Source organism: Odocoileus virginianus, chromosome 4, assembly GCF_023699985.2.
Source record: "Odocoileus virginianus isolate 20LAN1187 ecotype Illinois chromosome 4, Ovbor_1.2, whole genome shotgun sequence".
NCBI lineage: Eukaryota > Metazoa > Chordata > Mammalia > Artiodactyla > Cervidae > Odocoileus > Odocoileus virginianus.
In genome coordinates, this window is record NC_069677.1 from 37,942,726 (window position 1) to 37,969,888 (window position 27,163).

Genomic DNA, 27,163 nt, shown 5'->3' on the forward strand with positions numbered 1-27,163 from the left:
TTTCACTGGCATTAAAAGTTTTTATTTGGAATTTGATCCACAATCTATACAAGTTATTTACAAGGCATGAAAATGGAAAACAGCACAAAATACAATTGAGGTATAAGCTAAGAGCACAGTATGTCATGTTTCAATAAATATAATTCAAAATTTGTAAACTAAGTGACCAGATAGATGAGTCTTGTTTTATAGTAAAACCATATAAAATACTTATTTCACGTGAGGTAGAGGACAGTTTTGTGTGTCATGTAATGCAACCAACCACAGCAATTTTAACCATAAAACTGTACATCATTGGCAAGATTTTAAATTGAATTATGGTCAATGTAGTCAACAATCTGTTTCAACAGTTGCACAACAGATCTTTCATTTACTGCTTTCACAGATTAGAAATTCAGAAATAACTTAAGACTACTGTGTTGGCTTAAAATTATCAGGATAAATAAATACTTCTAACAGGATGGTTAAAAGCAAATATATTTTATTTCTCCCAAACTACAATTCCCCAAGAGTTGTTCAAGATTTAGCAATTCTTTTAGTAGGATTTTTTTTTTTTAACTATAACTACTTAAAGTATGCTGTGCTTTATTTTCAAGTGAGGTATCTATATTAAAGGAAAAAAATCTTATAAATTTCTTTTACATTCAACTAAATACACTATTTTGTTTTCTGGGCCTAATTTTTTTAATTTCAGTTTTTACATTTGTTCTCTTTAATTCAAACACAGTAGCACTATATAAAACATTTACTACTATCACTAAAAAAACAGGCTCCAAATTGCATTATGTAGTTTAGAAGCCATTTAAAATGGATTTTACCAAAAAAAAGACTGTCCTTTTAAACAAGATGCAATATAGAATACCCATACAAATTCCTTCCAATAATGGAAATGTTTAAGTGTCTTATGCCAGGAAAAAAATTTAAGCTGTTTATTCAATCTCACAATGTATAATACAGCAGTTTAATGTGTCCCTTATTGCTGGCAGCTTCAATAAAAACTAACAAGTAGTTTTAAGCACAGAAATAAATGTACAGTATGAGCACAACTTTTCATTCTATTAATCTGTAATATGCTGTCGTGCAGAGTAAATGCATAAGAGCAAATAAAAGTAAGGATTCTTCCCTAAGCAATCAAAACATAAGTCATTGAGAAGAAAATTTTAGAAACTGATCAAAAATCTTCAGCACCAGCTTTACTACTACTTATAGGGAAATAACTCTGAGCATGTATTATACTGCTTGATTATCATTTTACTTTTCTTCAAACAGAAACCAAAGATGTGTAAATAAATTGGGTGTTCTGTCATGAACATGTTCATGAACATGTTCTAGAACATATGGATAACCTGCAAGTATCATTGTACTCAGTCTATTACACCTATTTTAGCAACTGGTTTTTAATTCAATATGTACAAATGATTTTATATCTCAACTGGTAATATATTAAATATATTATAAAATTAGTTCAAGAACCAAAAAACACCCAAACTCTCCTGGACACAGAAATTCAAGCAAAAGAGTATGCCTTACAAAACTAAAGCACAAGCCAAACTTACATTATTGGTCAAATTCTTTCAAAGTGTTATTTGCGAAACCAGGGTTGTTCAGAGCTTCCTCAATGACAGCAGGTTTTACATTGACAATAGATTTGGTACCTTTTTCTCATCAAGTTTAGAATACAGAAACTATCATCATTCAAATTTAACATCACTTATCACCCAGTCAACTAATATTCTACCTTTTCTTCCTTTCAAAGATGCTCTAGCACTTCTGATATGTCGTTCCTTTAACGCAGCTTTTGAAAGTAAATACTTTTATATTTTTCCTAAAAAGAAAAATATCATGAAGTCTGAGGGAAAATCTGCTTGCCTGATGAGTTGGCACACAAAAGTTAACATTAAAACAAACTTTAAGCTAACAACCAACACACAAAATGAGCATGCAAAGAATAGAAGAATAATTATATGGATAAGATATTTTTAGCAGAGGCCACTTGTAAAGTATTACAAAGTCTCTATACTTTCAAGCTATGTTGTACAGTTTAACTTAAAATTACTTTTATCTAGAATAGGCATACTATTTACAGTTGACTTAAAAAAAAATCACTATTTTCAAAGAAGTTAGAAACTGATGGCACATCAATGTATCTTCTGAAAAATGAAGACTATACAATTTCATGTGGCAAGTTTCCCTTATGTGAAGGACTAGAAAAAATAGTTCTTTATTCAAAGCTAATAAATTAAGAGCTTATGATAATTTAAAAGTGATTAAGCATTGCTTAGAATTTTTAAAAACATATTTTAACGATTAAACAAATGATTTTAGATGTTTTGAGTTGAAACTTCAATAGCTTATCATTTAAACTAAGTAACGTAAGTAGATTTTGAGTGAAATAGAAAAATAAATTATACAGGCTTGAGTTTTACCTCCCAAAAAGCTTAGCTGTGACGCAACTAATCCACAAACTAAAACGAAACTGTGTCATAAAATATCTTTGTGTTTTTCTTTCTCCAGATAAAGGCAAATAAAAAGTATTAGAAGCATATGTCATTTTTAATATTTATTCCTGTATGTCATTTTAACATGTGTTCTTCCTTAAGGAGATTCCAAGGATCAACCAATTAAATTGCAGGGTTAACACAATAAAACTTAAATGGAAAATAGAAAATACACATTTAGATGATATGCTAGTAAAGAAACTATACTTTGGGAAGTACAAAAATTCTTTTAGGCTATGTAAGTACCATTAAGCAAAATATGAAAATAACTGGTTAAATGATAACCTACTTACTTTTGAAGTTCTATACCAAGCATCTATTGTCTATGATGGGAAGAGTAAACCTTAACTTTAGCTGATTTATTTAAAAAATAAATTTAGCTCTCAAGTAATTTCATATAGTACCATACACAAGAATATAAAAATTAAATTCATGGGATACTAATGTCAATTAATGGTAGCTTCAGGAAACTTTCTTTTAAAAAATGCATACTAAGAATTTTACCTAGTATCTTTTAAGCCAAGAATTAACTAACATGAAATTTGCCATTAAAGAATGACAGACTTTTCTGTGCAAAAAAAAAAAAAGTGCAGAAGAAGTTGTCCCTCCCCAAACTACAGAATTCCTGTCTTCTAAAAACTATCTAAAAACCTCTTAGTAGCAGATGAGTAAACTTCCCTATACTAACCTATCATATACTACTAGTTGAGTGTAAATTCCTGATTTTGATATTAAATAATAACTGAAAATGGTCCATTCGTGCACATTTGGTAAGACTTAACATTTAAACATACAAAAGTCCAAAATAACCTTCAAAGTATTTAATATCTTACAATTTAAAGGAAAACAAATCCATTATATAAATTTCAGTAAGACTCACAACTACATATAAAAACTGTACAGGATTATGGATTGTATAGAAACCGATGTACATCAATGGTATCAGTTTTTCTCAAGTACATTAATATTTTCACAATTTCACTATTAACACAAAAGTTCAAAAATTATGACATTTTATTCCCTCTTCGAAAGTTGCTGCATAAAAAATTTTCTCTAAATATAGCCACATTTAAACAGAAAATCTAATTATAACTGCTTCTTGAGTTTAGCAGCAGTGTATAAGAAAGCATATTATCTTTCCCCTTGGGGTGTGCTATAACCTCATCAATGAAATTCCTCTACTCACAAAATGTCTCTTAGGAGACAGTAAATAGAAAGGAACTGGTGGAAATTCATGCCACAAGACAAAACAAAATAAAAAATTTTGATTATAATAATGAGTATACTTTCAACTTAGAAACAAGATTGTGTTAATGAAAAAAATGGAAAACTCCTTGAGTAGCTCTATATATGAAATATGAAGCCACCATTGTATCTAAAATATGGATAACAAAATTGATCAAAATTATTTTCCATCACACAATGCAGCTTTTAAAAAGTATGCAACTGTTAAACTGCATTAGAAATATAGGCATCGTATCTAATAGTTGAAACTGCAAAGTACTGATTTGAAGCTGGTTGAAAAGAAAAGTACAAAGAAGCATACATTTTCATTCATTTGGAAAATGTAAAAATTTATATACTAATATATAATCTCTTCACTTTCTCTGATCTACAAATGGATAGAATGCCTAGTTATTTCATGCAGATAAATTGTTCAGAATCCATTTACCAAAGTAAACAAACAAATAAAAATAAACCCTGTTGGGAACACACGGATGGATTTCTTTGAAGGTTTCTATTCTTTAGCAGTCTTTGATGATTTCAAAATTTGCAGCTTTAACTCTTTTATCATCATCTCTAACTTCTGTCTTGCCTCCCGCTCCTGTCTGAGTTCATCTTGGAGTTCCTGCCTATCAGCCTCAGCATGGTCCAACCTCCGTCTCAGCTCTGCCAGCTGTGTGATTTAGAAGACTCTGTCAGTTTTTCATTCAGTTTTGGTTTTCCATTCTTCTCACATCATGGCAAAGACCTACTTTCAAACCACTTTTTGCAAAAATTAACTATTCATGCATATTATAATCACTTGAGTATCCAATACTATTAACCTGACTTTGAAATGACCTTAAAATAAGGGCAAAACAAAGGATCAAGGGAACTGAACACTTGGAACACTTTCATTATGCCTTACACCTCAGTATACCTTTTACCACAGCATGCTCAGATTAGGAGTTATTTGTTCATCTTTCCCAAGTTGTGAGCTACTATCCACTTTTGCCCCAGGGCTTGTGAACATAGTAGGCAACAGTTTATGTTTGTTAAGCCATTGATTTGAAAGCCCATATATTACATTAAAATAACACTGATAGTCAGATAGCTAGAGATTAGCAATTAGGACAACTAAACTACAGAAATCCAATAAAAATTTAAAGTAATGCAACAACCAAGATCAAAACAATCCTCTTGAATGATATAGCACAAAACTGTTTAACAGAATTATCTGGTGGTTTGTTTTTTTTTTTTTTTTTTTTTTAGAATTATCTGTTTTGAAATCTAGCCTAAATGAAATGAGTTTAACAACAAATTAATTTCTTTAATGAAATTAAAGTAATAGCTTCAATTTCCACATTGAAAAGGCAACACTATACAAACTGTGTAATTCTTACCTGTGCTGCATATTCAGCCTCTTTATCTTTTTCTAAATTTGAGTCACAGGTACATTTTTGCTTCATTACCTGCTCTAGTTTTTTCTCTAAGTCTTTCTGTTCAACATAAAATTCTTCCATTCTTTGAGCATGTTCATTCTGCAGAGATTCAAGCTCTTTCTGTAAATTCTGCTGTTCTTCAGTAAGTTCCTTCATTGCTTTTGAACTACTCAACATTTCAACTTCCTGTAATTTAAAGTCACAATATAATTTTTACTTTATTTCTATCACATCAAACCTTTCAATTCAGAAAAAAACAGGACAGAAAATATCTATTATGAAATTGAGGTGTCATATCAATTCTATACATAAGTAGTTATCTTGAAAACTATTTTCTCTAAAAATTTAGAAGTATATTAATATTTCTTGTAAGTATAAAACTGAACAATGTTAAATGCCTTTACAGCATCTCATCTTGAAGAATATGCAAAACCATTTTTTCACAATGGACTATCATTTAAATAACAATTTTACCATCTGAAGTTGTTGCTTCTTCTGTAAAATTGAGTTCAGTTTTTCCTGTTGTTTTACGTAAGTTCTCACTACTTCTTCCATGATTTTTCCCTTATCGTCCTCACAAACGACATCTTTGACAAGAAGTGGAGATGAAGCTGCAACATCACAGTCAGTTCCTGACTTGCTTGTGTCTCTGGCTAAGCTGCAAGTGGTAGACTCAGGTTTCTTTTTGCTAGTAGAATTATTTGAGACTGATGGATCTTCAAAGGCAAAAAAAGAAGTAACAAAATATAAATACCACTCTGTCAAAAGTCACTAGAATGATTCATAAATGAAATTAAGAAAACAACTTCATTTATAAATGAAATAAAAAAAATAATAAAGATACTCAGGAGTAAATTTAACAAAAGCAGTATAAAACTTATACAACAGAAACTATAAAATATTATTGAAAGAAATAAAAGACCTAAATAAATGGAAAGGAATCCTATGTACACAGATTGGAAGACTTAGTATCATTAAGATGATACCATGATCTGGAAGTCAGTGATCTCCAAAATTCCTATGCTGAAATCCTAACCCCCAGTGTGATGGTATTAGGAAATGAAACCTCTAGGAGATAATTAGTTCATAAGGGTAGAGACCCCATGATGGGATTTATGCCCTTATAAAAGAGACTCCAGAGAGCTCTCCCACAATTAGAGTACACAATGATTAGACGGCCATCTATGAACCAGGAGGCAAACCCTTGCGACCAAATCCACTAGTGCCTTGATCTTAGACTTCCCAGCCTCTAGAGCAGTGAACGGGTAAGTGTCTACGGTAGAAGTCACACAGTCATGTTATTTTTGTTACAGCAGCCCAAACAGACTACAGTAAATGGTAGTCCCAAACTGACCTACTTTTTCAATGCAGACCCTATCAAAATCTCACCTGGCTGTGTGGCAGAACTTGGCAAACTGATTCTAAAACTCATATGGAAATAAGAGGAAACCAAAATAGCCAAAGTAATCTTGAAAAAGAAAAACAAAGCTGGAGGACTCACGATCTCCAATTTCAAAGCTTGTTAAGAAGCTACAGAAATCAAAACTGTGTGTAGTACTGACAAAGACTGAGTCCAGAAACAAATGTATTCATTTACAGGCAACTGGTTTTTAACAGGGTGCCAAAACAATTTAATGAGTAACAGTAGCTTTTTCAACCATGTTGGGATAACTGTGTCTATATACGATTGAGGTTGAACTTCACATCTTTTATAAAAATATATTAAAAATGGATCACAGACTTAAATTTAAGAGCTAAAATTCTTAACTGGATTAGGCAATGGTTTCTCAGACATGACACCTAAAGTAAGCAACCAAAGAAACAACAAATTGGACTTCATCTGAATTTAAAACTTGTTTTCAGAGAACACTACCAAAATGAAAAGACAACTGACACAATGGCAAACCCTCTATCTGGTAAGGCTCTAGCACCCAGAATGTACAAGTCACTCTTACAACTCAATAATAAAGAGACAACCCAATTTAAAAACAGGCCAAGGAGCTCAACAGGTACTTCTCCAAAGATCTGCAATGGAGACTGCCCTGGTGGTCCAGTGGCTGAGACTCTGCAGTCCTAATGCAGGGGACCTGGATTCAATCGCTGGTCAGGGGACTAGAGTCCACATGCTGCAACTGAGAGCTCACATGCAACTAAAGATCCTACCTATGTGCCGCAAGTAAGACCTGGCGCAGCCAAATAAGTAAAATAAACACTAAAAAAATAAAAGAGAGATTTGCAATGTCCAATAAAAAACATGAAAAGATATTCAGTATTATTAGTCAACTTGGAGAATTGCAAATCGAAACTATGAGATACCACTTCATGACCACTTAGGATGGCTCTCATCAAAAGACAAACAATGACAACTGTTGGCAAAGATGTGCAGAAACTGGAAACCTCAGAGACTGTTGCTAGAAATGAAAATGGTATGGTTGCTTTGAAAAACAGTTTGGCGGTCCCTCAAGATATTAAACATAGTTACCATATGACCCAGCAATTCCACTCCTAAATATATAGCCAAGAGAAATAAAAACATATGTTCACATTAAAACTTGTGCTTAAGTGTTCATAACAGCATTAGTCATAAAAGCCAAATGTGGACACATCCAAATGTCCATCAGTCCAACTAATAAAAATAAATGAAAAAAATAAATAAAAATAAAAATAAAATAAAAGCACTAGCATTTGCTGGTAAACAGAAAGCTTTGACATTAACTTCAACACAGTTCAAATACCCATATAAGTTATTTGCAAGTAAACGACTTAACTTTCTTTATTTTAAACAATTGTCATATTGTGATGCTTCTATGAGGTAAAATAATAAAAATTAGTAGATGCTCAAAAAAAAAAAAAAAAACAAATGTCCATCAGTTGATGAATGGATAAACAAAACAGGGTCTTATCCATCCACACAACAGAAAGTTACTAAGCCATAAACAGGGAAGAAGTGCTAATACATACTATAACATCTACTGAGAAAACATCCTCAGTGGAAGAAACCAGGCAACAGAAGCCCACATGCTATACAATCATTTTATAAGAAATGTCCAGAATAGGCAAATCCATAAAAACAGAAAACAGATTAGAGGCTGGTAAAAGGGGAGAATGAAGAGTAACTTCTGGATTACAGGATTTCTTTTAAGGTTGATGAAATGTTCTGAAATTAATTGTGATCATTACATAACTTTGTGAATTTACTAAAAACCACTCAATTGTAAAATCTAAAAGGATAAATTTTATGGTATACGAATTACACCTCAATTTTTTTAAAGCCTCTACAATACTTTAGGAAATATAATACAAACATGGTGTAAAGGTATGTTACTAATTATTGTTTGCTATACTTAAATCCAAGGAAAATCTCAAAATTAAAGTACAAACTCCCCCCAAAGAATTGCAACTATCTATGAAAACAATTACATGACCAAAGGACTCTCCCATTGCTCTGAGAAAGCTGAAAGAACTGTTACCTTTGCCTAAGCTGCAGGCAAAACTCTGCAGCTACAGAGAGGGTAACACGGGCCGCATGTGAGCATACACATCTTGTTCGGGTAGACCGTATTTTAAAAGGCACTGGAGCTATGCAGCTTTTTTGTTTAATGTCCAGCCAGCATTCTGCATTTATGCCATCTGCATGGCTCCCACAGTTATTCGTTTTCAATCCTTGCTTATTCCACAACTTAATGTCTCTGAGTCCTATACCTAACTACACTTAGTTAGGTAGCATAGTTGATTAACAGTATCATGTTAGTTCCAGGTGTACAACATAATTGATTCAATACTTTTACAGGTTATCATATATTTTTTAAAGATAATTTTATTAATCTACTTTTGGCTATCTATTGTGCTGGCTCTTCTTTGCTAGACAGGCTTTTCTCTAGTTGAAGCAAGTGGGGGCTACTCTTCATTGCAGTGTGCAGTCTTCTCATTGCTGTAGTTTCCCTTCCTGCAAAGCACAGGCTATAGGGCGTGCGGGCTTCAACAGCTGCCGTTCCTGGGATCTAGCGCACGGGCTCAACAGCTGTGGTGCATGGGCTTAGTTACTCCCTGGCACGTGGGATCTTCCCAGACTTCAGAGTTTTGAAAGGTGGTTGTTCTTTTTTTTAAGATAAAAGCTTCAATTATCAGGAAAATTCTCTTATTAAAAGAAACCCTCTTTTTGAAAATGTTGGATAAATATGCTGATTAGGTACATGATTTTAAAAAGGTAATTTCTGAATACTTACCTAGGCAGCTATATAATTCTTTACTTGTTTTTAGATCCATTTTCTCCTGTTCCTCCAGAGAGACATCTGGATAAGACGCTATTTTTTGATGTTTCCCACTACTGTGAGGCTTCTCTGACTGTCTTGGTATAGATTTGCTTGCCTCTGTTTTTGTGACCTCTTTAGCCTGGGGTACAGCTGAAGTAAGTGATACATTTGGGGCAACCACTTTATCACACATGTATAAGTAGTAGCTGAAAACAAAGAATGGCAAAATAAGATACATACTACATTTAGGTAAAAATATATTAACATCAATTTCTATAGTTAAACAATTTTTTTTAACTAAAAAAGATAACGCAACAATTCAGAAAATAAGGGTCTTAGAAAAGAATTCTTGAAAATGTCATTAAGTAGTTGAGGCACAAAGAGCAAAATTATGAGGATATTTCTGTTATTTTGCAAAAAGTAGTTTCTAAACAGTAAAAAGATACTCACTGAAAAGAAAACCAGTTTTCCTTCCCTCAAAACCTCATGAGAACTAAAACCAAGAAGTACTTTACAGAGCAGTTCAACAACCCTGAGTTGGTCACGTTCACGCCAAAAGAAAACAGACTACATGACACTTCCGAGGACCGTTTCCCTGTGAGCCACCCCTCCAAAGCAAGGAGTCCATGCTCTTTGCTATAGTGAGGCCGATTCAGGCCACACTGCATGGCTGTGGCCTGATTCACCGCAGCCCCAACGAAGAGCTCCCAGGGCCCTTCTCCCTTTTCAAGAAGATAATCAGCGTTCTGAACACTGCCCAGCTACTGGGCTATCCTCCTTGGATCAAACTCCACAAAGCAATCTTCTGAAAATACTTTGATGTTTCCTACTTAATTTGATAAAACAGCAATAATAAAATCAAGCAAAACTAGGATCAAAGGGATAACCACCAATACCAATTTTGCTCAAAGCTCACATAAAATTGTGCAAGAGATTATCTGAGAGACTAATGGAACAAATTTGAGCTAGATATTTAAGTACCATATGATTAACTATAATCTGCTTAACCTTTAGCCAAAAGATGCAACCATTTAAGTGACCTAACACTTCATCCTCTAAGTTCTAAATAATCTCCTCTTACATTACATTTTCTTTGTACAGGACATCTATATTGTCCCTCTTGACCAATTACATGAATTCTGAGGGTGAAAACTCAGTATCTGGCTAAGAAAACTGACAGGTTTAATACTGCTCCTAAGTTTATTTCAAATGTAAAAGGAATAGAAGGAACTATACAAATATAAGTAAGATTGAGATTCTTCATCACTGTGCTTGGGGAGATAAATGTGTACAGCAGCAGATAAAAGTCTAGGTTTTTTAAATAAAAAGTTTATAATCTAAGGTGCATCTTTACTGAAAATATGAACATTGATTTTGAGGGGTGCGGCTACTATGAAAACCTCTAAGTTCCAAAAAAGGTTCATTTTAAAATATCAAAGTTGCACACCACACTCTTAGGAGACTTGGTTTACCTCTTGAAGGGAAATAAGGAAAATTTTAAAAACTTTCATTTTTTCCACTTTAGGGCAAAAAGGAAACAACATACTTCCAGGAAAAAAACATGGAAACATACAAAAGAAGTTAATTCAAATATTCAACCCATTTAGAATTCATTCCCTGAATTAGCAAAAAAAAAAAAAAAAAAAAAAAAACCCTAAAATGATATAATGACTTCCCAGAGCCTAGAAAAGCAGCTGCTGTATAGATGTTGAATGAGGGCATGAACGAGCTAATACCCACTCACCTGGGATGTAAAAATGAATGTGTCTGAGAGACATGGTCACCTTCCTGTTTTATAACTGGATACCATGACTGCAATTCCATTCCTGGTGGTGCATCTATCTGTAGAAAAATGTAGAAGTGGAAAAGTTTATTGAAGGAAGATGTGATGGTAAATCTTAGGTGTTTATTCAACAGAGCCGTAGGCTGCCTCTGGAGAACACTGACTAGTAAAGAATTATGTAATTCAAGAATCATCTTCAAATAGGACAGTCTTTCTTTAAAATACCATGTCTAGTCACTTAAAACTCAAAGAGACATTAACTACCCCATCACAAGAACAGCTTCAGCATGTATATTAACATGGACTACCAGAAATGATTTCATCAAATATCATACTTATGGAATCTGTGTTAAAAATCCATTTTAAATAATAGTACTCTGCAAATGTACAGCATTGATAAGTTTTGATTCTTCTTCTTGCTACTACAATCAGCTATAACCTACCCCCTCCATCCCTATAGTATTTCTTCGCGTACTATATTAGACAACATCCTACAATACTTTGCCAAATTTTGAAACCACTTTGTCTGCTAACACTCATCAGTAAACCACATTTTATCATATATGAAAAGTTCGTTTTAGCCTTGTACTTGTAAATAAAGGAAGAGGAGAGGGTGGCTACCTCAAAGTTCATGATAAGAACTTTATATCCTGCTCAATTCTAACAAATAGCTTATTAAGTAGGTACAATTATCTCTACTTTACAGATCAGAAAACTGAGGCTCAGAAACTGAGAAAGAATAAATAACCTGTGGTTACTAACTTCCTCATTTGGTTTGTTTTACATGTCTCCCCTCCCCCTACATACACATACTGGGAGATCAACATTTGTTAAGAATTATTGGGCAAGGAATTTAAAAGACTAACAAGGCTATAAGATTATAGGGAAAAGAATAATATTTTGAAAGGATTTAACAGGTGAGTATTCAGTGAGGGCCTCTAGACTCTATATACAGAGTAGAATTTGTTTTAAAACTTCACAATTCTGGTCAAGTGTTCTAAAGAAGTTCAAGATCTGGGGCAAAATCAACTGCTTATTTAAAAAACACAACAATCATTTGTTTACATAGTTTCTCAGCCTATAGCTTAGTTCTACCATAAATTAGAAGGGGAACTGACTGCTGGCAACAGAAATACTAAATGATAGATGCCAGGTGCCAGCTGACAGCCTACAGAGACAGATGAATTACAACACCCAAACACAAAAACTGATTCAAAACCAAGACAATCTGAGGGCTTTATCATACATAGGCTAGGAAAAAGAACATATCTCAACTGTTCCCTACCCTTATTCCAACAGAGTATCTGACGTTTAAGAAGTCTTGGGTCAATATGACATAGTTATAGTCAATATTTATACTTACAAGTAGCATACCATATACATACGTACTCATCCATACACTTAGACTGAACAGTATTTGACATTTTAGATTTTAAAAAAGGTTAAAGTTTTTAAAAAAGACACAGTGCTGAGAATAGTTTCATTATCTAGAAAACTCATTTAGGCAGAACACTTTTCACCCCAACACTGTAATAAAAGAGGTGTTAATGAACAAAAAGCTCATTCTAACAAATCAATGAAATATAAGATCAGCTCAAATTAAACGAGAAACTCTTTTTTAGAGGTCATTTGTTAAATTCATTATTTAGAAAATAAAAAAAGCTCCACTTTACATCAGTTTTATATCTGAGACATCCTGGATGTACTACTGCCCAAGAAATCAACTGTTTTCAGATTTTTTTTTTTCCATTTATTTTTATTAGTTGGAGGCTAATTACTTTACATCATTACAGTAGTTTTTGTCATACATTGAAATGAATTAGCCATGGATTTACATGTATTCCCCATCCCGGTCCCCCCTCCCACCTCCCTTCCAGATTTTTTAAATTAAAACTATTAAAATTGATATTTATAAGTTTTTCCTATTATGGATAGCTGGAATTTTAAATCTTCAGAATAACAGATTCTAAACTTCTTCAGCCAAAGATCTTGACTTCAAATCTGACTCAATTTTGATCATGTTCATTTCAAAATTCTATAGCTTGATTAGTTTGTATAAGTTTTACTTTTTTATTCATGATCCAAACTCAGTATAGTTTTGTTTTGATAACATCTCTAAACTTCAAATGCCACCTTAAATAACTGTTAGCACATTCGTTTCTTTTTCAACACCCATCCCTCTCTTGTTTCTGACCTTTATTTTGTTTCCTATTCTTGCACCTACCCACGAAGAGAGACCCAGAGGAGGGGGTTCTTAAAAAAAACCTTCCTTAAAGATCATCTAGTGCAGTCCTCTAGCAAATGTCTGAATTTCCTAGACAAAACTCCTGATGAGTGGTTATCTGGCCTCTGCTTAAGTAGCAGCTTGAGGTCAAGGACTGTCTTAATTACTTTAGTATTTTTAGAACCTAGCACCACGCCTGGCAATGCAGTAGGGACTCAATAAATATTCGTTGAATGAATTATGAATGACGGTGTAGTTCATTAAATTCCCAGGGTGGCCACCTTTAAGGCTACTCTGCTACTAGTCTCTTTCACATCTACTAATACCCGTTTATTCCATGAAGTGCCAAAGAATCTCAATTGTCTCTGGGTGCGTTTTTAGAGATCAGACTTACAAATTAAATAATACAAATGATGGGGAAATGCACAACACTAACCAAGATAAAATGCTGGGAGTTAATTTTACCTAATATTCTGTGGTAAGCCATAAACACATTTACAACAAATTATCCTAACTGCATGTTAAAAATAATTAAGAAAAGCACATAATACACAATAGAACATTCACAGTCATGCCAGATTTTCTCATCTATTCTGCATTTGTGGCAACATACAAATTAGGTCTTCAAAAAAATAACAGTATAATTAAATGGCAGAGCAGTAATGCTATTACTGATCAGGAATAAAAATGAGACACCAGGATACACACAGCTATTGCCTTTTCCTTTACCTTTCAATATGAGGATAATGTATTCTCTTCAAGTAATTAAACACTAAAACAGACTACATTATTTAGCAAAGAAAAGAAACAGATCCCTTAGTAGCTCAAGTTAGAGCCTTAACATTTTAAAATACTTTTATCATTCAACTTCCCCATCATTATCTACCACATAATGAACAGATGGCATCCTCATCTGAAACACATAAGAAAAATTTCAGACTTATGATTTCATTCCTAAAGTTCTTTCTCTAAGTCATAAAACAACAAATACGTCTAAGAAAGCAAAATTTAAACAAGTCCAAAATGTACAGTAGACGAATTAATTGCAAATAAGTAAATATTAGAAAATGTTTTACACAAAGTTTCTCTAAATTTCAACTTACTGTGTTATGTATACATGACCTTTTAATAATCAGGCATCCTGATAAAAGAACTACTGTATTTCGGTACAATGCTTATTAGTCTCACAATGACAAATAATATAGAGAACTTGGTTTCATTTACAGAAAGACCAATAAGTATTTCTGTCATCACTTTCTAGTAACAAAAGCAATTTCATCCACTCAGCACCATTAGTACCTATATATTCCAATCTGCACTAAAAAAAACATAGACCAATAAGACAAAAACCCTTTAGAACTCCCAGACTTATCTTCAATAGTAAACTTTGACTTTAGGTGGCACTCTTAGTTTCTAATTATAGTGGCAGATTAATATTGTGATCTTTAATTAAACCCTAATGACAAACATGACAAAAGATCATGGCATCCAGTCCCATCACTTCATGGCAAATAGATAGGGAAACAGTGGCTGACTTTATTTTTCTGGGCTCCAAAATCACTGCAGATGGTGACTGCAGCCATCAAATTAGAAGACGCTTACTCCTTGGAAGGGAAGTTATGACCAACCTAGACAGCATATTAAAAAGCAGAGACATTACTTTGCCAACAAAGGTCCGTCTAGTCAAGGCTATGATTTTTCCAGTGGTCATGTATGGATGTGAGAGTTGGACTATAAAGAAAGCTGAGGGCCGAAGAATTGATGCTTTTGAACTGTGGTGTTGGAGAAGACTCTTGGGAGTTCCCTGGACTGCAAGGAGATCCAACCAGTTCATCCTAAAGACCAGACCTGGGTGTTCATTGGAGGGACTGATGTTGAAGCTGAAACTCCAATATTTTGGCCACCTGATGTGGAGAGCTGACTCATTTGAAAAGACCCTGATGCTGGGAAAGACTGAAGGCAGGAGGAGAAGGGGATGACAGAGGATGAGATGGTCGGATGGCATCACCAACACAATGGACATGGGTTTGGGTAGACTCCAGGAGTTGGTGATGGACAGGGAGGCCTGGCGTGCTGCAATCCATGGGATCGCAAAGAGTCAGACGCGACTGAACTGAGCGACAAACACTGATGAACTAAAGTGATCAAGACAATATCTCCAAGTATTGATGGGATTTTACAAGTTCCCCTCAAAAAATCAGGATAAGATTTTTTTAATATCTGGAAAAAGAATTTTTTAAAATAGAATTTAGAAAGACAAAGATTAATTTGTACATTTTGGTATTTATAAGCCAGTATACGTATGAAGGACTGGTAGATTGGTAAATTTCATAGTCTATCCTCCTATAATGGTGTGCTTACATTAAATATAATGCATATTAAATACACATTATTTTGTACAAGCCAAACATAAATTGTTAGCAACCTTAGTAAATACAAGACTGAACTCACTGTTAAGCAATACTCCTTAGGTATAAAGCAAATATCCCTGCCAAGTTCCCTTTATTATATATAATAATAAGACATTCAAGTGGTCTATAAATGATTTCAGGACACAAGACACCCTACCACTCTATCAGACTGCTGCCAACATACTCTTTCTGAAAGAAACTGAATCTCTCAAAATAGGATCAGGTTTCCTCAATACTTTCAACATGCTGTGAATGAGTGTTTCAACAACTGAAATAGGAATAGTGTTACAAGGTAGCAATAGGTACTTAAGAGATTTTAAGACTTAGTTTTGTGCCTCATTTCACTGTAAAAATAATCACTGTAATGATTAATTTATTAATCAACCTGATACAAACCTGTAACACGATCTAAGAACTTCCACTAACTTATCAAAGATGATCTGCAGGAAATCATGGGCTTCCCCAGTGGCTCAGCGGTTAAAGAATTCGCCTGCCAATGCAGGAGACACGGATTTGATCCCTGGATGTGGAAGATCCCCAGAAGAAGGAAACTGCAACCCACACCTGGGAAATCCCATGAACAGAGGAGTCTGGCAGTCCACAGAATCCCAAAGAATCAGACACAACGTGGAAACTAAGCAACAACCACAACAAGCAGCAATCAGCAATGTCTCCTGCTACTCAACCCTACAAAATGGTATCATCTACCTCACAAAGCCAATTTTAGGTTTAAAGTGCTTAAAAACTCTCACAGGAAAAGCAAAGGCTCACATTCTTATGTGCAGTTATCATTTAAATCCTTCATGGAAACAAAAGACATGTAATAATCAGTAGTATGACATCACTCCCTTTTCCATTAGAACAAACTAATAAAAATCCTGTTAATTTCCGGGACTTAAAAAAAATTAACTTCTTTACAGTGGAATTCTATGGTGTCTAGTTCACTTAATATTGCAAATTATTTGAAAATTTACATGCCATATACATCTTTTCACTAACTATCTGTCAAAAGTTAATCTATGTAAATGTAGATAGATTGTTGCTTTTCTATCCCATTTCAGCATATACGCTTTTAAAAAACTAAGATTATTTTGACCTTCAAATAATGTAAATTAACATCAGAATGTAAATTATTTTACTATGTGCAATAGATTGCACTTTTAAAACCTTACTCTATTTCATGTATTTTTTAATTTTTTTTTATTTCATGTATTTTTAAAGTGCTGATGACCCACTAAATTGACTTCTTTACATCCTCCCATCCTTCTCAACTGAGGTTCTCAAGAGAACTAAGCCTAAATTCTGCCAAGTTTCCATTGTATGCATTAAATGAACTTTTCTCCAAAGTACTTAGAACAGCACTATCTACAATCTTTCTAAAGGGCTTAATTCTCTTCAGAGAACCCCAGATGGGAAAGGGTATATAGACGAAAAACTGCAATTTTATGACTGCCGCTCTAAGTGCAAGTTCTCCAGTTTGTCCAAATGTATTATTTCAACAATTAGTCCTAAATTAACAAGTGCACTCTACAGATGATTTTGCGCAGACCTGTAACACAAAGCATTACAGATATAAAGGAATAAATCCCAATGGTGGTTTATCACGCCATGGTGAAATGATGAGAAAATTCTGTTTTCTTCTTTGCACTTTTTTTAGGATGTACTATAATGGGCCTATAGCGCTTCCATAATCACACCAAAAAACCTTTTCAAAAAGGTGTAAAAGCCCTGTTTTATGTACCAAAGTGATTTTTAGTTAAGTTTCTTTAATTTTTGTATTCTTTGTCCCCATAAGATAATCAAAATACATACTTTTAAGCTATTTGAAATTGTAAGATAAATTCAATACCACAAATAAAAACAAAATGCTGTATTGCTTTTAAAACTAAACTGTTTTCCTCCTTGAAAATCACTGGGAGCTTTCTACGGCTACTAGGACTTTTCATTCAGTTTTATCCAAACCTTTGTTAAGCATCTACCACCTTCTACATTTATAAACTACAAGATGAATCCCTGCCCTAGGGAGCCTCCTCCAGCTAGTCTTTGCACACACTCTTCTGTGATCCATTTCTAAGTTTCGGAATCAAAATGAGTTTTAAACTAACTGTGTGTGTGTGTGCTCATTCACTTCAGTCACGGCTGACTCTTCACAACCCCATGGACTACAGCACGCAAGGTCCTCCATCCACAGGACTCCCCAGGCAAGAATGCTGGAATGGGCCACCACGGCCCCCTCCAGGGAAACTAACTTTACATCTGTCCTATTCATTCCTCTTTCCGCCTAACATGGGGCTGGACTACTTTATTTAGTGATGGAACTAAACCACACCCTTAAAAATGGTTAAAGTTTAATTATATATTCTTTAGGTTTTTTTGTAGTCAAATAAAATCCTTACATTACCTTAATGTATATGTAGCATACATGAAACCTCAAAAGAGCAAAATTTTACACATGGACAAAATACATATTCCCAAACTAATTTTACCTCTTTATTTGATCAAATTGAGTTCTGGCTCCATATGTTCTGCTTTCGGAGTTTTAAAGGCAATAAAATTATCCAATTCTTGCTTTCCTCCTTATTCTCAACCGACATAAATTATAACATGCATAGCTACGAGAACACTATTTGGCTGACTATGCACTGATTCAGGCCTATCCCTTTTCTTCCTTGAAGTTTCTTAAGGAGACTTGATTTCCTTGGAGTTTTTCCCCATTTCTCAGACCAAAAGGATAAAGTTTTTTATCAGAAGCCTTTTTAAAAATGTTAACATTTGAAAATGTTCTACCATTTTTTAATGATAAAAATGAATAGACTGTATTTCTAAACCATAAGGGGGCACTATTCCCAAAGCCATTCTAATGATTCCACTTGAAATGTCCCTAATAACATATTTTATAACAAACGTGTTTTGTACTTTCTTCTTGCAAACTTCATTCTGGTAAGTAAACAAATATCCAACTAGTATAATTACTACGTACAAACCATTAATGTGAGATACATTTGAGCCCAATACTCAGTTATCTTACTTAAAAATACCTTCAGATAATTCTAGATAAATCAAGCAAGTGGGGAAAGGAAAAATCCAAAATTACATATTAGTAAATATTTCAATAATAGTTTGAAGTATCATCGTATGTTTCTAGACTCAACTTTGAAAATACTTTTACATCCATTCCCTCATTTGATCAGGTGTCTTATTCAATAGTTTACTTGCAAATTACGTTTGTTAAGGGTTAAACTATCATTTTTCAAGAAAAAAAAAAATCCCAATTATTCTAAAATACAGCGTTCTCTCTTAAAAATTTGTTCAGTTTAAAAGTTTCCTTTTCCCTGAGTAACTGACATGCCAAACACCAGACTAAATTCTGGGAAAACAGGAGCCTCTTAACTCAATAAGATAGTTGTTAATTTCAGAAAGTCAGACAAAAATATTCATACTGGTCCTTTCTATGAGCACAAACACTTCATTAGATTCTGACCTTACCACCACTCGATAAAAGTTTATGCTAATCATTAAATGCAAACTATGCCTCTGATGTAACAAAGTACCATCACATCTATCACAATTATTACTGTTATATATTTTGTCCCAACACAACTCTTCTAGTGACCCATCCTCTCTAGTTTATTTCCTTCCCTCATTTAGGTTTGTACAAAGAAACACACCTTCTAAACAAAAGTAGCTCTCAAAAGTAGCTTACAAGAGGGGAGAAAGTTTTTGTAGTATTATTATTCCAAATGACCTCTACAGAAATGAACTGTAAGAAAAATGCAAAACTAAAAAAAAAAAAGTGAAATGTTGCGTAGACTTTAAGAGGAAAACTTCTAAGCTGATATCTTTAGGTAATCTATTCGCATCACAGATAATTCATAGGGCCTTTTCCCTAAGTAGAGTAAACCCTACACTATTTTACAGTCAAGTCGAAATGCTAGAAATCTAAATTTTAACTCCTAAAAAAAAAATAAGGGCATAAATCATCTTTACTTAGTGAACTGGAGATTGTTGGCCACATGCTGTAACAGGAAAGAATCACCTATAAAGATCTTATCAACTGACTACAAATAGGTTTCTCTAATGTGCTTGAAAATAATCTAAAGTAAACATTACCCTTCAAATTTTATTTACAAATGATCAGTTTGCTTGGCAAACCTTTTTCCAGATAGGAACATTCAACAAAATCAGAATTAGATCAAACAACACTGGAAGCTTGGAAAAGAATCAAAAATTATATTCTTGCATATATTCTTGCACCCTGTAAAATACTATAATCATTTTTCTAATAAAAACATAAAAAACTCAAATGATATGAAGAGGTAGTTTAGTTTTTGTTTTTGTTTTTATGAAGAGGTAGTTTAGTTTTTATAACACCATTTTGCGAAGCAAGCTAGGCAGATCTAATATCAAGTATTATTTCTTGTGGTGACCTAAGAAAGAGTTCAAAATACTGTTATCTCTGGTGTCTGCAAAGAATAGTCAGTTCTCCACTTAGAACACTGACCATATCCCACTTATTTCTCTCATCTAAGTCCTAACTATGCAAAGTCAATATAGTTATATAAATAGTTTGGTGACCATTACTAATATAACTTTCATCCTTAGAAATAATTTAACAGTTGCTACATTTCAAACAATTGTCTACTGAGTTTGAGGGGGTTTTTTTAAAAACAAAAATCTACTCTTTAACTAAACATACCCAATTACATTAGTGTTCAGATTAAACCTAAAGCCCTTTAGATAAAAACTTAATATATTTAGTATATCCTTTAATTTTTTAAGCACTTTAAACTTTTTGTTTTGTACTGGAGCATAACTGATTAACAATGTTTTGATAGTTTCAAGCTGGTGGCAAAAGGACTCAGCCATACATATCCATGTATCCTTTCTCCCCCAAACTCTCCTCCCACCCCGGCTGCTATGTAACATTGAGCAGAGTTCCTTGAGCTATATGGTAGGTTATTCTTTAATTTTTTTTTTAATTTTTTTTTAAAGTCTGTTTTGACTTTTTAAAATGATCTTCCTTCTGGATCTATTTGGTTTGTTGGGCAACTAATTCAATGACTCACAGAAGATAATGAAAAATGTTCCCCAGTCAAAAGACGCTCTCCTTACTTCCTTCCCAGTAAAATACCTTAGCCTTAGACTATATAAAAGTTAATAGAGAGCTTAAGAACCATTATACGAAGGTAAGTTGACAAGAAAAGTTAAAGTTTCTCAAAATCCAGTTTCTGCTATGGAGTGTGCTTTAGGGAAAAGTAGTGAAAATTTCTAGACTTCAAGTCAGAAGACCTGCATTCAATTCCTGATTCTACTGTCTTTATAAGTTACACAGCCAAGAGCATGCAACCCATCTGGGACTGGTCTCTCACCTGAACTTCAAAAAAGAAATACTTTAACAAGTTTTGAGGAACGTATTTCCAAAATGTGAATTGGCAAGCACACATTACTATACATGAACTCCCCCCAAACTTCTTTCTGAAAAGTTTGATTATTGGAAATTTTCTTAAATTCTCTTAAATTGCTTAAAATTCACATTAAATTAGAAAAAAATACCAAAATATGCCAAAAACATTGTAGCAAATACTGCAAAAAATAACATAGTAAAAAGATGGCAAAAAAAATCTCACATCTTCCCCAAATATAAACTGAATTCAAACTAATAAATTCTGATACAATAAAAGGACTACATCCAGATGAAGGACGGTTTCAATTTTAACCAAACCCCAGCACATTCAGTTTCAGTTAAGTAAATTCATCACCTTTTTTTTTAACCTTTATCATGGTTCTCAGGTATTTTTTTCTCATAAACACAGAGCAGGAACATTACACAAAGCAGTTTATCCCCAAAATGCTTATGTCAGAGCAATCAAGATCAGACCAAGAACATCTAGCAAATAATGCGGCCACCTACAGACATGTAAGAGTTCTAGTCAGGTTAGGGCAAAATACCATAAATATTAAGGGGGGCATTCCACATTTTGAGAATATAGACAATTCTAATAATATAATAAGCACAATCTTCAGCTGTGACCAGGCCAGTTGTAAGCAAGTCCAACAACGTGAGAACTGGCGTGAGGCCAACTATGCTTTAAAATCAGTTAATAATGGCACCAGAACAATATAAACTTATCTAGTAGCCACAGGCAAGGAATTTCAAAGTACTGATGCTTTGGATTCAGCAAGGAGCAAACTACCCAGAATTCAAGTCTGAAAGTATCTTCACTGGGCTTCAGAAGCAAATCACTGTCTTAGACCTACATTGTAACTAAATTTCCCCCAACAGGGAAAGATATCCTATTGAAGGACAGGACACCAAACCTTAGGTTCTTGTCTAAGCTCTAGTCTTGCTATAAATAACCTTTGGTCATTTAGTACACTTCATTCATTTCTTCTGTGAGGAGAAAAGATAGACTCTTTCAAGGAATAAAAGGTAATTAACAGTGGAAAGATTAGATTTTTAAGATGAAATACAGCCAACTTTTTTGTGGTACCAATAAAATAAAATTATGTGTGTAAAACTGTTCAAGAACAATGCTTGGTACGTTTTAACAGTGTTAGCTATTATACTGATTTTCAAGTAGGAAAATATTTTAAAACCAGATCCACACACTGAATATTTAATAGCCTAAATCTTATTAGCCAGGCATTCAAACTCTTGGAATAAAGACACTCATTTAGCCTACCAAATAATGCAGTGAGAAATTAATAACTTTAAAATCTCTTTGCTGATAAGTTTTTATATTCATATTTATTTAATCTAGAATAATCTTTATTCTGTCACAACTTTTTAAATTATTCCTCTCTTTAAAAAAACCTTGGCGACTAGAATCACAAAGTCTTCAGATCAATCTGTCTTCTGCATTTGTTTCCAATATTGATGAAGTCTGAATATTCAATTACAGAAACAATGTCAAGAGATCCTAAATATACCTTTGAAAAATGCTGTTTGGAGACCATCACCAGAATTGTTTTGGCTAGCTATACACCATTTGCAAATGGAGATAAGACCAAAGTGTAAACTAAGAATCCTAAGAAAACAACTGATTCAGTCATCAAGAGGCAAAATGTGTGAAAAAGAAAGCGGACTCGAGAAAAAAGCCCCAAATCCTCCACTCCCTGCTTATATAACCTTGGGAAAGTCACTTGATCTCTCTGAGCCTCATTCTCTTTATCTGTAAAATGGGAATAATCCCATTTCTCTCAGCAGGTTGTTTGGAACATCAAATGAGCACACACACAGGACAGCACTTCACAGCCTAAAAACGTGTAATACAAACATATTATACAGATCAATATTTTTTGCTGTTGTTGAATGAGCAGTAATACTTTGTTATATTCTAAATAGACAATTTCAAAGTACACCATTACCAGTGTACAAAATTGCTATTTAAAAGAAAAAAAAAAACTTGCCTTGGATTGAGTCCTCTTCCCGTTCCTCATGCTAAATTTCTCCTTCATTTCTTCTAAAATTATCTTCAGTTTCTTTTCTTCAGGTGTCCCCAAGTATTTTTGGTTCACATGAAGATAGCAATGCCATTTGGCTGATTCAAAGCCCCAGTGGCAAGTCCTTTTGTCCGGCGATCTGTGAGAATGCATCACAAATGTCTGGGGTGCAAACATTCCACAGCACTCCAGACACTGAATACATGGAGCATCTGGCTGAACATAAAACTGGGGTGCAAATAAACCCTGACATTTGCCCAAGCATTCATGTTCCACTTCAAAGGCACTGCCAGTTTCCTTCAACTGGGCCAATGAGTTTTTTGCAGGTAGTATACTACCATTTTGAGGAAAGGTGCGTGGCCGCAATAAAGCATTACATAGTCTTTGTGCATCAGTTAATGTGATCAGCCCACAGGATGGGGCATTGAATGGAAGTATTCCCAGGACCTTTAAGATATGAAGCTGGTCTGAGGTACATCTTGAGCAATAGATGTATAATTCATCACACACTGTATTTATTTGTTGGAGTGAAAATTCTCGGAGAACAGAATTTAGGACTTGGGGCAAACAGAGTCTCTTTTCTCCTCCAACCTGAAAACAAGAAATAGACTCCCCTTCCAACATAGTCTGGGTGAGTTCTGTGGAGCTATCAGAAGGGATGAGCAGTGGACCAGGAAGAACCTGAGGAGATGGAAGAGGCAGAAATACCGTAGGTGACATGCTTTCTTGGGAATACCGAGCAGAAAAGGCTGCTGGTCCACCCAAAGAGCTCTGACTACTTAAGTGGAATTGGGCCAAAGTATGTTTCAAACTAGGATTTAAATGTAAAGGTTCAGGCACAGAGGGGCAGGTCCTCTTGACATGCTCTTCGTCGGTTTCCATTGGTGCCTCATAGTCATCCAAGTGTTCCTTCTTTACTGCTGGCAACTTGTTTATCATCATTTTTCCATTTGCATGAATGTCTGTCATCATCTTTTTCACTGGAGGGCTGCCATCATCTTCCATCCCATTCAATTTTTTATTTGCGCTCTGAACCAAAGAAAAATTCGTCTGTAGGTTTTCCATTGCTAAAAACTATTGTGTTAAACAAGTAAGTGTGAAATTTGCATTATTATTTAGTTGCTTATTTTAAGAGAGAGAGTTGATGTATACCAATACTTATGGTAACTTATTCTCAAAGAAAATTTGAATTTCCAAAGAGATCCCTACACTACTCAATAGATTTTGCAACTTTGTTTGGTTCTGCTAATACTTCAGTATTAGCACTACCAGTGCTATAAAAAAATTATGTCTAATAGCAACGAAAATAATTTTAAGAGGCACAGCTCCAAGGAAACCTTTTTGTTTTGTTTTTTTTTAATCTCCAGGTATATGTACTAAAATAAAGTTATCACTTCTCTCAATTCAAGATGTCCATGTTCAATGCAACAGTTTGGTTTGGTTTTAGGCACAACACCCAAAAATTGGCACCAAGGACATCAAAAAATGGGGGGGGGGGGAGGCGCGGGGATATCTTCTCTAAAAATGATGATCTGTTGGTCTGTGTGGACAAAATGAAGGCTTGAATAAACCCTCACACCAGTAACAAGAGACTCTGACTCCACTTGAATTTCTGTGATTAAAAATGAAACCTAAAGAAAAATCTGCCCATTTATCTTCAAGGATTACTGTTCATTCTTCTTTTAATTAATCTGGAAGAGAAGGGGGTTGGGGAAGAGTTACATTTGAATTTGTTCCAGAGGCCAAAGGGTCAGTTTGAAACTAGTTTCTTAATCTTAAACTGAGTTCACTTTACCAAAGGTGACACTTGAGTGATTTCTTTAAATCTAACACCAGTTAATTAGAAGTACCTTCATTTAAATAGGAAAGCAATTGGCGAATGAGTAAAGGGAGCAGTAATATTCCTCAAAAGGGAGAGGATTACTCCAACCCAGAAAAGGAAAAACCTTAAACAGATCATCTCACCCAAAACTCAATACTAGAGGTTTTTTCCCTCAGTTATGCGATTTTAAGTAAAATAACCTATTTTAACTAAAATAACCTATTACTTCACCTCTTAATTAAAAAACAAAAACAAACAAAAAACCCACCAGTTTCAACTAAAAATCAAATACCAGTTATAACACATCTACTACACGCAAGTCACAATCTTAAGTGCATAATTCATCTAGTCAGTGTATGTTATTTTTCTGGAATGGCTGTAGGCAAAAATTAACGTTCCCTTTAAAAGGTTAGCGAATTTGCTTAATGGAAGCCAAAAGCTATAGACTCCACTCCTGGGAATCTCCATCCTTGAATAAGACTAATCCGGGACAAAAAGCACAAGGCAGACAGACCTCACAAAGAATGCAAATGGAGGAAGAGGGAAAAAGCAAAGCTTCTTCTTCCACTTCCTTCTTGAGAGAAAATCCAAAAGAAATCCAGTAAACAGAAATTTCTGCCAGCCAAACTCCCAGCAATTTACCTTAAAACAGACCCGAAGGGTTAAGTACCAAGGCCACTAGCCAACGTACTGACTTTCGCCCACCACAGGAACACCTCAGCCTACGCAGGCCAAGGAAGAGGGCAGGAGGCATGACTTAGAATGGGGAGCCCTCAAACCCTGAAATCCTCGGCCCACGCAAAGCCACTCACCCACCTTAAACCCGAGGCGGAGGCGGGGAGAGGAGGGCAAGGGACCCGGGACGCCTCGGGCTTGCAAGCGGGTAGTGGGAAGTGAAAGAAAAGGAGTCCCCCCCAACCCCGCCCCCCCCCCTCCGCAGTCTCGGAACACCCCGGTGCCCTCCCAACACCGCCCCGCTAAGGGGGCCGCAGGCAGGACTGTGGAAATCCCCCGCGCACCCTCTCCCCGGGAAGTTCTCGGGTGTTACCCCAGCACCCGTAAGGCTGCCCCTCCCCTCGCCTGCCCAGGGCAGAGGAGAGAGGGGTCAGCGGGCGGGAGGGGCGCCGAGCCGGGACCTCCCAGTCGCTGAGTGCCGACCTACCGGGTCGAGCCCGGGGCATCCCCGCGGAGCGCAGACGGGCGGCGGGGGGCGGAAGGGGACAGTGACGGGAGTCCGGGGTCCGGAGTCCCGACGGGTCCAGTCAAGTGCAGCACCTGGCCCCTGCCCGCGCCCATCACCCGGGATCAGCGAGGCATGACCCGCCGTGGGACACCCGGCCCGCGCCCCCCCGTGGCCCCGACCCCACCCGGGACCCGAGCATCCGGACCCCCGACTACGGCCTCCGCTCCCGAGGAAGCCCGACGAGCTTTGTTAACTCCCCTTGACGCCCGGCGCCACCGTCGGGCGCCCTGGGAGCCGCGCGCCCCTAGTCTACCGCCGCGTCCGCCCCCCCCCCCCCCCCCCCCCGCGAGCCGAGGCCGCACCTGTGCCCGCCGCCGCCGCCGCCGCTCGCCCGCTCCCCTTGGCTGTGCCGGCGCCGCTCCGAACCCCACACACATCGCTACACACAGCCCTCTGACGTCACCGAGCCCTCGGCCCGCCCACGTCACTGCGGAGACACACGGCTTCCCGCAGACGCCGCCGCCGTCTCCGGCCGCCCGGGGGAGAGCGAGGGCGGCGGGGGGGGAGGGGAGGGGAGGAGAACTGAGCCAGCGGCGGCACCGCGCGCGCGAGCCCGCCGCCGCCGCCGCCTCGCGGCTCCTAGCCCCTCGGGGACGCGCGCGCCGTCTGCCCTATAGTGGCTCCCTAGGGCTCCCCCAGCCCGTCGTCTGGCGCGCGCGCCCCTCCCCCCAGGCGCGCGCTCGGCGCTCCTGGCCCCGCGCGCCGTCTGGGCGGCTGGCGCGCGGCGCTGTCTGCGGTGCACCCGGCGCAGACAGGATGTTCCCTCCCCGCCCCACCCCCACCGCCGCCCTCCCTCCTTCCTTCCTCGAGTCGCCTAGCCGGCTGTCTGGGGCCGCCACCG

The 27,163-nt window shown here is 36.2% G+C and overlaps 1 protein-coding gene across 3 annotated transcripts; it reads right to left on the bottom strand.

Annotated features, from left to right (window-relative positions):
* Positions 1-27,093, bottom strand: SKIL (SKI like proto-oncogene). Of its 3 annotated transcripts, none has more exons than XM_070466433.1 (7): positions 26,625-27,093; positions 23,225-24,948; positions 11,141-11,238; positions 9,370-9,602; positions 5,618-5,859; positions 5,174-5,329; positions 1-4,395 (listed from the first exon to the last, which is right to left on the bottom strand). In XM_070466433.1, the coding sequence occupies exons 2-7, from the start codon at positions 24,320-24,322 to the stop codon at positions 4,237-4,239; spliced, it is 1,986 nt and encodes a 661-aa protein (XP_070322534.1). In that variant the 5' UTR covers positions 24,323-24,948; positions 26,625-27,093; the 3' UTR covers positions 1-4,236. The 3 variants fall into 3 exon arrangements, with proteins under 3 accessions (XP_070322534.1, XP_070322533.1, XP_020761922.1); XM_070466432.1 differs by having other exon boundaries at positions 5,105-5,329; positions 26,625-27,090; XM_020906263.2 differs by lacking the exon at positions 26,625-27,093 and having other exon boundaries at positions 5,105-5,329; positions 23,225-25,978.
* Between the last annotated feature and the right edge of the window lie 70 nt (positions 27,094-27,163).

Bases quoted from the DNA above. Each gene is read 5' to 3' on its own strand.
- SKIL (XM_070466432.1), bottom strand. From the start codon at position 24,322: ATGGAAAACCTACAGACGAATTTTTCTTTGGTTCAGAGCGCAAATAAA. The intron at 11,239-23,224 runs GCAAGTTTTTTT...ATTTTTCTACAG, and splicing joins GGAAGAGGACTCAATCCAAG to ATAGATGCACCACCAGGAAT. The intron at 5,860-9,369 runs GTAAGTATTCAG...TTGCCTTTGAAG, and splicing joins AGAATTATATAGCTGCCTAG to ATCCATCAGTCTCAAATAAT.